General features: G+C 52.0%; 2 gene segments (V, D, J or C); both read left to right on the top strand.

Moving 5' to 3' along the window:
• Window positions 1-2,122: 2,122 nt before the first annotated feature.
• On the top strand, window positions 2,123-2,726 carry LOC123810998. The segment is given in 2 exon segments: window positions 2,123-2,240; window positions 2,341-2,726. Coding segments are annotated over 2 exon segments (429 nt in total).
• A 6,792-nt stretch (window positions 2,727-9,518) lies between these two features.
• On the top strand, window positions 9,519-10,108 carry LOC123810886. The segment is given in 2 exon segments: window positions 9,519-9,629; window positions 9,738-10,108. Coding segments are annotated over 2 exon segments (429 nt in total).
• The last annotated feature ends 451 nt before the right edge of the window (window positions 10,109-10,559 follow it).

Genomic DNA, 10,559 nt, shown 5'->3' with positions numbered 1-10,559 from the left:
TTAAAAAATTTGCAGCAGCCTTAAGTAGTAGAAAAACACATGTGACATTTTCCATAAATGTTAAATAGCTGCCACTTCCATGAAACTATTGGTTCTGTAGAAGGAAATGCGGACGTGGGGACATGAGGAGTTCCTCCTTGTCGTACTAAGGACTGCGTGCCTTCCACCCGGGGGGTGTTGGGCCTAAAGCTCCCACAGCAGCTTTGTCGCCCGTGAGTCGTGGGCCCTCGTGCTGGCTGCTGACACATCTGCCGTGACAGGTGTGACTGCGGAAGTGTCAAATCAGTAACAGAAGCACGAAAAATGAAAATATTCGGAGGTGAGGAGTCAATTGAAGTTTAAAGTGAGGAAAACTACCATCTGTAGATAGGAGTCTAGAGACCGAATTGATAGTTCACTTAAAAATAATTTTAAAATTTCTAGCCTACAATTAATAAAAATAGTGTATAATTTAAAAAGTAGTTCATAACATATGTTATTCTGGTCCCAATATTAAAAAAATTCTTTGACAATGTCTGTACGAAAATAAACACAATATTCAGCAATCAATAAAAAAGAATTTTTAACGTGTTGTGAAATACCTGTTTACACACAAACACAGTAAACTGTCAGCACTGAGCAGGAAGGTTATACAAACACTTTTCCTTTTCACGTTATTGCTGATTTAAACTCGCTTCCCCTTTGGAGGGCGCTCGAGTGGGTGTCAGCGGTGGGGGGGGGGCGGTCAGTACAAGTTCCTCGCTGTTCCTGGGATCTGTGTGTCGCAAACTTCACTTACTGACAACCGGCCCGCGTCACTGGGCCTTCTCAGGGCTGGGCTCCTCCTCAGATGTGCCCCGTGGTCCCTTCCAGGGCCCTGTGGGTGGTCTGGACTCTCCCAGCTGACTGGCCACCCTCTGGTTGGAACGTCAGCTCCGTTTGCCCTGGAAGGAGCCGCTGAGTCGGGCTGCACTGTGTCCAGGCACCAGCGGCTCCCACACAGGAGCCCCAAAGAGTCACACTGGTGTCCTGAACCCTCAGGGTCCCTAACTGTTCCTTTGTGTGCAGACCTGGTCACTCATTCTCCTGACACCTCTGGGCTCCTGTAGGCGGATGGAACAGGAAGGGAAGGAGGGTGACAATGGCTGTTGAGACTTGCAGGGATCCCGGGCTGAGCCAGGACACCAGCCCAAGAGCAGAAGGAGATGCAAGCCTTCCATCAGAGCCCCAGCCAGGCCCATAGACCCCCCTCACCCCTGGGCCCGACACCAGACTCGGGAGCCTTCCCCACAGTCAGTTGTCTCTCAGGACCCAGAGTTCAGAGGTCCTTCCATGATCCGTGGCCTTTGGTGCGGTCCCATCTTCACACTGGACTGTCCTGATGACACCCCAGCCTGGTCACGGCCCCACAGGCTGAAGCTCAGGTGGAAAGTGCTAGTGAGCATCAGGAGGCTGCACATGGGGCTGTCAAGGGCACTTCTGCCCACAGACCCAGAGGGTTGGGAGGGAGTGCTTGGGTCTGGGACGAGGATCTAAGTCACAGTGCCTGGTCCCCATGATAGATACGGTCAAGTCTTGGTCACACAGCAAATAGGACTGGGGCTGGTCATTGCTCTGGACTTGATACTGGCCTAAGAGTTTGTGTGAGAGACAGCACCTCAGTCCTGACCACTGAACAGTCCCAAGGGAGCTGGGGACAGACACTACCAGAGAACGCTGAGTAGAGCATTAAATTCCTTAAGGTGATGGGGAGGCTATAAGAGGGGACCCCTGGCCTGGCCTGGAAGGGTTCAGTGGACAGAGATCCCTGGGATGCAGAGGTTGTCTCTGATGGGTTCTGGGCACCATGTCACACAATGCTGTGCCTGACCTGGACACTAGAGGGCGCTTGGGTGTTGTTATGAGGGCCAGTGGTGTTTTGAGCTGTTACCAATATCCTGGCACTGCCTAGTGCCCTCTGTCCTGGGCTAACGGCTGTGACTTCCCCCACCCATGGGCCTCACACAGCCCCATCCTGCAAACACCCATGGCCTCCTCAGGCCGAGGCACCTGGTTTGGGCCCAGGGAGGAATAATATAGCAGTGTGTTGGGCATCTCATTTGCATGAGTGGGCCCTCCCTCTCTCAGAGTTTGAAGAGAGGAAGGGAGAGGTTTGGGGGAAGCTCTGCTTCAGCTGTGGGGCCACAGAAGGCAGGACTCAGGGATGGTTGCTACAATGGCGTGGTCCCCTCTCCTGCTCACCCTCCTGGCTCACTGCACAGGTGACTAGATAAGGGGACAGTGGAAGGACACTGGGAAGATGGGTTCCTCCTCCTGTCTCTAGACTCTTGATCACCATCTCTGTGTGTCTCCCTGTTTCAGGGTCCTGGGCCCAGTCTGTGCTGACTCAGCCACCCTCAGTGTCGGGGAACCCAGGACAGAGGGTCACCATCTCCTGCACTGGAAGCAGCTCCAACATCGGGGGTAGAAGTGTACACTGGTACCAACAGGTTCCAGGAAAAACCCCTAAAACCATCATCTATGGTACTAACAATCGACCCTCAGGGGTCCCTGATCGATTCTCTGGCTCCAAGTCTGGCAACTCAGCCACCCTGACCATCACTGGGCTGCAGGCTGAGGACGAGGCCGATTATTACTGCTCAGCATGGGACAATAGTCTCAATGCTCACACAGTGCTGCAAGGCTGTGAGGAAGTGAGACAAGAACCCCTGTGTCATCTGGGAGCTGGGTGAACCCTGCAGGCGCTGATGCTCAGCCTCGGCCTGTGCCCTGTCACTTCTGCTCATTCTCTCCTGCTGTCCTGGGCCCAGGTTCTCCCAGGGACGCTGTCTGGGAGGAAGGATTCTCCTGTTCCTTTTGTCTCTAATGTCACTCACAGCAGCACTTTCCCTGACCAAGGGACCAAGTAAAACTGAAAGTCTGTCTCCCCTCCAGCTGGGGACAGTTGACTTTCAGACTCGTTTATATTAATATTTTCTTGTGATGTTCACATAAAGGAAACATTGTGTTGGGCCCGGAGCCTATCGTGGGGCCTGAGCACAGTGTGTGCTGTGCGTGAAGGATGAGTCAGCGCTGCTGGCGTCTCGTGTTGGAATGTCCTTCAGCGTAATCACTGCTGACTGCTTTGCTTTCTCTTCCCATTTTTAGTACAAAATATAGTCTGAAAAAAGTATAAAAGTAGAACAGTTTGTTGGTGGGAGATGAAGGGGGTGGTTCATGTGGGTAAAGGGAATGAAAAGGGACCAACTCCCAGTTGTGAAATGAATGGTGTGAAGACGTCGTGGACAGCACGGGGACTGGGGTGGAGATGCAGTGGCCGTGCGTGTGTGAACGCAGGTAAAGGAGCAGACCCCAAACTTTCTCAGGACTAGAGATAATAATAATTGTAACTATGTTTGAGGACAGATGTCAGCTAGACTGACTCTGGTGTTGATTTTGCAATATATTCATATAGAATGATAATGTTGTACCCTTGAAACTAATATAGGATTGTATGTCATTTATAACTCCATAAAAAGTTACAGTACATAAAATGAAATGGTGAAAATAAATCCAAATTTCTGTCCACAGAAACACCTGCCCGTGAAAGTTTAAAGTGTCTTTATTAACAGTCTCCCCAACGTGAAAGTGTATGGGTGTGTATTACAGCTGCGTGTGGACTCACCCCAAGCTGGGAGCAGTGGAGATGTTCTCCAAGAACTGGCTCATTTTTAGGAGGGGGTGTGATTCACAGTGTGATGCTAATGATGTCCCGTTTTGGAAAACACAGCTGTAGGGAGAGCATGAATACCTCTGGTCCACGTGGCTTTAGGAGGAGAAGCTGTCACTGTGTGAATACAAGGTATTTCTTGAGGAGTAATAAAATTATTCTACGTGACAATGTAGTGGCACTTAAACACACTACGACCTTGTCAAATTCACTGAAAACTGTGAAGCACAATGACAGACCTGAACATGTGCCCATGACATGCAGTTTAGGAGGTGGAGGGTCCCGTGGTGGAATGTGGAAGGTGACAGGGACCCATCAGTCTGCACTGCGAAGGCATGAGCCCCGCCCTGGTGGGATGGGGAAGAAAGTTACTGACCTACGTTCCTGTGACAGTGAGGGTGCCTGTCACACCAACAGCAAAGGAGATAACAGTGCTAGGTGATAAAGTGGATTCCTAGGGGGGAACAGGTAACAGTGCAGGTGTGGCTGTGCTGTGCACTGTGGTTACATAATCACGTGAGTGGGTGGGCACGGGTGGGAGCCAGACTGCTCACTCTAGTAATGGAAATTGACACTTGTCACCGGGGAGGAGCCTGACCAATTTAAGTTGTGACCTGTTAGAGCTGCAGATAGCTGAGGGAACTCCTGTTCAGGGTCATGGAGGCAGGAGATTGCACAAGGGAGTGTTTATAAACGTGCGTGTTCCTGCATCACTGTGCTCCTCTGTGTTTCATTGTTCTGTCCTTTCACGGATTTGAAAGAGATGGCTCGCCATGGTGATGAGTCTGCCCTTTGCCAGAGATTGGCTCCTACACCATTCTCAACAAATGTGCACATGCAGTTTTTACCATCCCCTGTAAAACAGTTTGAGTGCTAAAGTCATTTTCTTCTGGAACCTAGTGCACATTTGCTGTGTTTGATCACATGGAAAAGGAGCAGACAAGGTCAGGTTGGGAGGCCCCTGAGGACGGATGGCGGTGACCTGGGCACAGAGTCTCACAGGGAACCACGCTCTCAGTGAGGGGCTCACTCGTTCCGGGTGGAGATCCCGGCAGACAGTGAGGGGTCCACAGCACCGCCCACCGGGCATCCACAGGGGCTTCCTTTCTCCACCTCCTGATCCCTGGACAGAAGGAACCCCCATCTTCTCAGGCTCTGGGGGATCCACAGGGAAGAGAGCTCTGGTCGCAAGGGAGGGGCCAATACAAGAAAAAACGTGTGTCCAGCACAGAAGGGGACTTGCCTTTATGGGGGTGATCACTGCTCTGGACCTGTTCCTGATCTCAGAGAAGTTTGTACAAGACATCAACCTTCTGTCCTGACCACAGAACAGCCAAGGAGGACACAGACAGACTCACCCTGGGGTGTCTGTGTAGAGCAAAATGTCTGCCCTGAGATAATGAGGAAGCTGCCTGAGGGTGGGCCTGGCCTGGCTGTAAGGCAGGAGGACAGGGGCAGAGGAGTGGGGCAGTAGCTTTCTCTGCTCACCCTATGGCACTCTGGTGTGTCTCTGTCTGAACACCAGGGGGCGCTTGGAGACTGCTTCTGAAAGGTCTGGTTGTCCTGAGAGCTGGGACTAATGGGCAATGCCTGTGCCCTCTGCTCAGGGCTCACAGCTGTGACCTCCCTGTGCTCTGAGCCTCACACAACCCTAACCCTGCCCACCCTTCTGATGTCAGATAGAGGGTCCTGAACCGGGGACCAATGAGGGATCAGAAATGGGGAGGAGGTCTCATTTGCATGATTGGGCCCTCCCTCTGTCAGAGTATGAAGAGGGGAAGGGAGACATGTGGGGAGAGCTTACTTCAGCTGTGGGGCCACAGAAAGCATGATGCGGCGATGGTCTTCACCATGGCCTGGTCCCCTCTGCTGCTCACCCTCATCGCCTCCTGCACAGGTGGCTGCATGGGGGGACAGGGAAAGTGACCTTAGAAACACACCTGGGCTCTGCTTCCTACTCTTGTCTCTAGATTGTAATCTACCATCTGCACCTCTTCCGGAATCCTGGGCCCAGTCTGTGCTGACTCAGCTGCCCTCTCTGTCTGGTCACCTGGGCTAGAAGGTCCCCATGTCCTTTACTGGAAGCAGCTCCAACATCGGGGCTGGAAAGTGTGTGTCCTGGTGCCAACAGCTCCCAGGAACGGCCACCAAGTTGCGCATCTATGATTATGGCAAATGACCCTCTGGCATCCCTGCCCAACTCTCTGGCTCCAAGTCTGGTAACTCAGCCCCCAGGGACATCACTGGGCTCCAGGCTGAGGATGAGGCCGATTATAACTGCTCAGCATGGAACAGGAGTCTCAGTGGTCCCACAGTGCTGCAGGGCCGTGGGGAAGTAAGACAAGAACTTGCTGTCCCTCTGAAATGGGGCCTCCGTGGGCCCACTCTGCTCCTCTGACGAGCCAGCTGCTTCCTGTGTTTCACCATAACTGGGGCCCGAGACGCACCTCCGTGAACTTGTCTGGAAAACCTGTCCCCACCCTTTAAATTCTGCCCCCACAGCTGTCCTTTTGTGTCTTCTTCCATCTCATCCTCACCCCCCTGATTTCCTCCTCTGGCTCTTAAGGTCTTACCTTTGTCTCTCTATGGAATTTCCGCAGAAAGGAACAGTGTCTGGTGTACTGTCCATTCTCCTGCTGTCTATCTCTAGGGAGGAAACTTAACAGAAGTAAGACCAGCATAAAATTTCTTTTAACATTATTCCTATTTACAACTTACATAGTTCTTTTTCACTCCCTACTGCTCTCAATGTCTTATGACAACACAATTATAGTTTATAATAAAAAAATGAAGTTTTCACCCAAAGTTTGAGTATTTACAGAAATAAGCTCTGGGTGCAAGTATCATTCCTCCGTCAGACACGCTGAGACTCTGCACAAGGTCTGTCTTACACCATAAACAAAGGGGGGATTGGATATCATATTTCTACAGATGCCACCGTTTTCTTCGTCCCCAAAATATGGTTTCCTCAGTCCCCTGGAACTCACTCAACCACATGCATGTTTTCTCAGATTGCTGAAGTGCCAAGCGTCAGCCCTTTTCCAAGATGAAAGTCAACCATCTCCTCTTAGCCATCCCAGGGGGCCTCTGGGGGCCACATGCCACTGTGGGCCTGGCTGTGAGGTCAGGGCAGGGGGAAGGGGCTGAGTGCTTACCCCTGTCCTGCGCCCCCTGAGACCTGAAGACCCCATGGCCAGGGTCTGCTCCTGCAGACAGAGTACTGGCAGATTTCACTGCCCCCACGGGACGTGGCCTTGGGATTAAACGCAATAGTTATCAGAGCGAATCTGCACCAACTTCCTCCTTCTTGCCTTCATCTTGCCGAGGGAAGTGGTCTTCCTCAGTTCCAGGCTCCAGGACCTGGGAGGTCTCAGTGAACTGGCCCCAGGGTTGGATTTGCTCTGTCAACCAACCTCAGGGGACAGAAAAAAAGAGAACAGAATGCCCCTTGTCCTCATGCTTCATCTCTGAGGAAATGACTCCTTGAGGGCGCACTGGACATACACCTCTCTCCGTCTCTCACTCTGGAATGTGATTCTAGCACTGTTTGCATGAAGATGATATAACATGCACAGATCAGGGCGCAATCACATACAAAAACACACTCTCACAAACACACTCAGCTCTCCCCTCTCCCTGGAGGTACATTATCCTGGATTCTGCTGGTCTCAGGGTCTCTGTCCCTGCAGAAGTCAGGGTTCAGCCTGCGCAGACCCAGCATCCTCAGGGTCAGAGTCCTTAGGAGGCAGAATCTCCCTCAGCAGGAAACACCAGAGACAGGGGTATCAGTGGGTCCTGTTACCAGGTCCTCCAGGAAGTGCCCGGGACCCCTGCTCCACTGGGATGAGTCTGAAGCTCAGCATCCCTGGTGAGTCTCTGACCTTGTCAGCAGCTCAGCCCTCCCCACTGTCTCTGGGCTGCAGGCAGCGCACGAGGCTGCTGGTTGCATTGGCGGTGGGACAGCAGCCTCAGGGCTGCTCCCACGGTGCTCCCAGTGTATGGGGACATGAGACACGACTTCCCTGTGCTCTCAGGGCTGGGCTGTCCTTCACTCAGTCACCACCTGGGACACCTCTAGCCAGGCTCAACACCTTCCTTCTCAACCCTTCTTTCTCAAAAGGGCCTGTGGCATGAGGTATATTGTCCCTTATGTCTTTGCACTTTTTCGTGACTCAGGCAAGGGATCATTGTCAGAAAGTTCTGGGAGTACTTGGATTTGTGTGGCTGTCATTGGGATGCTGTGTAAACAACTTCTTTTTTTTTTAAGATTTTATTTATTTATTTGTAGAGAGAGAGGAAGGAAGGGAAGAGGGAGAGAAATATCAACACATGGTTGCCTCTTGGCGCCCTCCACCGGAACCTGGCCCAAAACCCAGGCATGTGGCCTGACTCAGAATCAAATGGGTGACTCTTTGGTTCACAGCCCCATGCTCAACCCTCTGAGGAACACCGGCCGGGGCAATTTCTTTATTCTGAGAATTCTGGACACAAGTGGCAGGGACTGGAGGGGTGCCCTCCCCAGAGACAAGCCTGAAACCAACACCCTCTCTCCTGGAGGCTGTGTCTGCGGTGGCTTTTCTGTTACTGGGAAGGGTCTGAAATGAAGAGAAAGAAATGCAGTCCTTCACAGGGATTGGCTGGTCACCAACTGGAGCTTTTTTATCTGCAGCTCAGACCACAGTGCACAGCTCACAGCTGTAAAATGGAAGGATTGTAGAAAATGTTGTGCACTCCTCTTCAACCAAGAACAGAAGGGACTGCATTCCCCGTGCTTCTCTATCAAGTTTCACCACAATTGCTATAAATAGTTACTATGATCGTATTTTTAACTCAATCTTATTCAGGTGACATTTATGTATTATAACATACATGCACTTTAATTTGGGTAAGTGGTCACTAATTATAAACTGTTTTAATAAAAATCTGTCATAGCAATTACATTTTTTTCCTGGAACTTTCTGCATGTTTGCCCTCTTTACTCGTAGAGACGTGACACACACAATGCCGTAGGGCAAGGTCCCGGGCAACCTTAGACTGTGACCTGGAGGGCAGGCTCCCGGGAGGGATCCCTGCTCACAGTGTGTGGGGACCGAGGGTCCCCTGCAGCTGGGATGATGACAGACAAAGGTGCACTCAACACCACACACTAGGGAGGAGCAGGGGGCTTTCTCCCCATAACTACCCCATCCCTAGAGAGAAGGGGCCCTTTCTCCTCAGTTCTGCTGGGGACCCACAGGGAAGGAGACCTCTTACACCAGGGAGGAAGGAACCCGTGTCCTGCACAGAAGGGGACATGCCTGCCTGGGGCTGGTCACTGCTCTGGACTTGGTACTGGCCTAAGGGTTTAAGTAAGAGACACCACGTTATTCCTGAGCATGGAAATCCCAGGGAGGTGTGGAGAGGCTGATCCTGAGGTCTCTGAGGACATCACTAATGTGCCCTGTGGTGATGGGGAAGCCATATGGGGATGCCGTATGGCCTGGCCCTACGGCAGTTTTCAGTGGACAGAAAGTGGAAGTCAGAGGCTGTCTCTTCTGGGTTCTGGTCACCACACACAGTGTAGTCTGGGCCTGGGCACTAGAGGGCGCTGAAGTGTTGTTCCTGAGGGAACTGGGGTGATTTGAGCTGGGACCAGCCAGTTGTGGCTCAGCGATGTGACTTCCCCAGTGCACAGGTCTCACAAAGCCCCACCCCTGCAGACACCCCTGGCATTCTTAGGCAAAGGCAGGAGGTTTGGGCTCAGGGAGGGGTCAAATAGTAGAGGAGGCAGGTCAGGGGAATCATTTGCATAAACGGGTCCTCCTGTCTCAGAGTACAAAGGGAAGGGAGAGGTTTTGGGAAACCCTGCTTCAGCTGTGGGGCCACAGAAGGCAGGACTCAGGGATGGTCTCCACCATGGCCTGGTCCCCTCTCCTGCTCACCCTCCTGGCTCACTGCACAGGTGACTGCTTATGAGGACAGGGGGTGGCACCCTGGGCAAACTCATGCTGTACTTTCTTGTTTGTCTCTAGACCCACAATCACAGTCTCTGTGTTTTTATCTCCCCCAGGGTCCTGGGCCCAGTCTGTGGTGACTCAGCCACTCTCAGTGTCGGGGAACCCAGGACAGAGGGTCACCATCTCCTGCACTGGAAGCAGCTCCAACATTGGGGGTAATTATGTGTACTGGTACCAACATCACCCAGGAAAGACCCCCGAAGTCCTCATCTATGATAATAGCAATCGATACTCAGGGGTCTCTGAACGATTCTCTGGCTCCAAGTCTGGCAACTCAGCCACCCTGACCATCACTGGGCTGCAGGCTGAGGATGAGGCCAGTTACTACTGTGCAGCATGGGACAGCAGTGTCAGCGGTCCCACAGTGCTGCAGGCCTGTGGGGAAGTGATACAAGAACCCCTGTGTCATCTGGGAGCTGGGTGAACACTGCAGCTGCTGCTGCTCAGGCTCAGCCTGTGCCCTGTGACTTCTGCTCATTCTCCCCTGCTGTCCTGGGCCCAGGTTCACCCAGGGACCCTGTCTGGGAGGGAAGGATGCTTCTTTCCTTTCTGTCCTCAGAGTCACTCACAGCAGCACTTTCCCAGACTACGAGTCTTACATGACTATGAAACTCCACTTACCCACAAGATGGAGACAGTTGACTTTCAGAGTGGTTTGAATTCATTATTTTTTGTAATGGTAACACAAATGTAACATTGTGTTGGACTCCTGACCCTACCACGGGGCCTGAGCACCGTATGTGCTGTGCGTGAAGGATGAGTCAGCTGTTTGCATCTCATATTCTAATGTGTTTCAGTGTAGTCACTGCTGACCTGCTGTTTTGTCTCCTGACTTTTAGTACAAAATTTGGCCACTTAGAAGTATAAAATGATAA

Source organism: Phyllostomus hastatus, unplaced genomic scaffold (genome assembly GCF_019186645.2).
Source record: "Phyllostomus hastatus isolate PE091 unplaced genomic scaffold, TTU_PhHast_1.1 phas_scaffold_760, whole genome shotgun sequence".
Lineage (NCBI taxonomy): Eukaryota > Metazoa > Chordata > Mammalia > Chiroptera > Phyllostomidae > Phyllostomus > Phyllostomus hastatus.
Note: the sequence above shows the minus strand (reverse complement) of the source record. Positions and strands in the feature narration are given on the sequence as shown.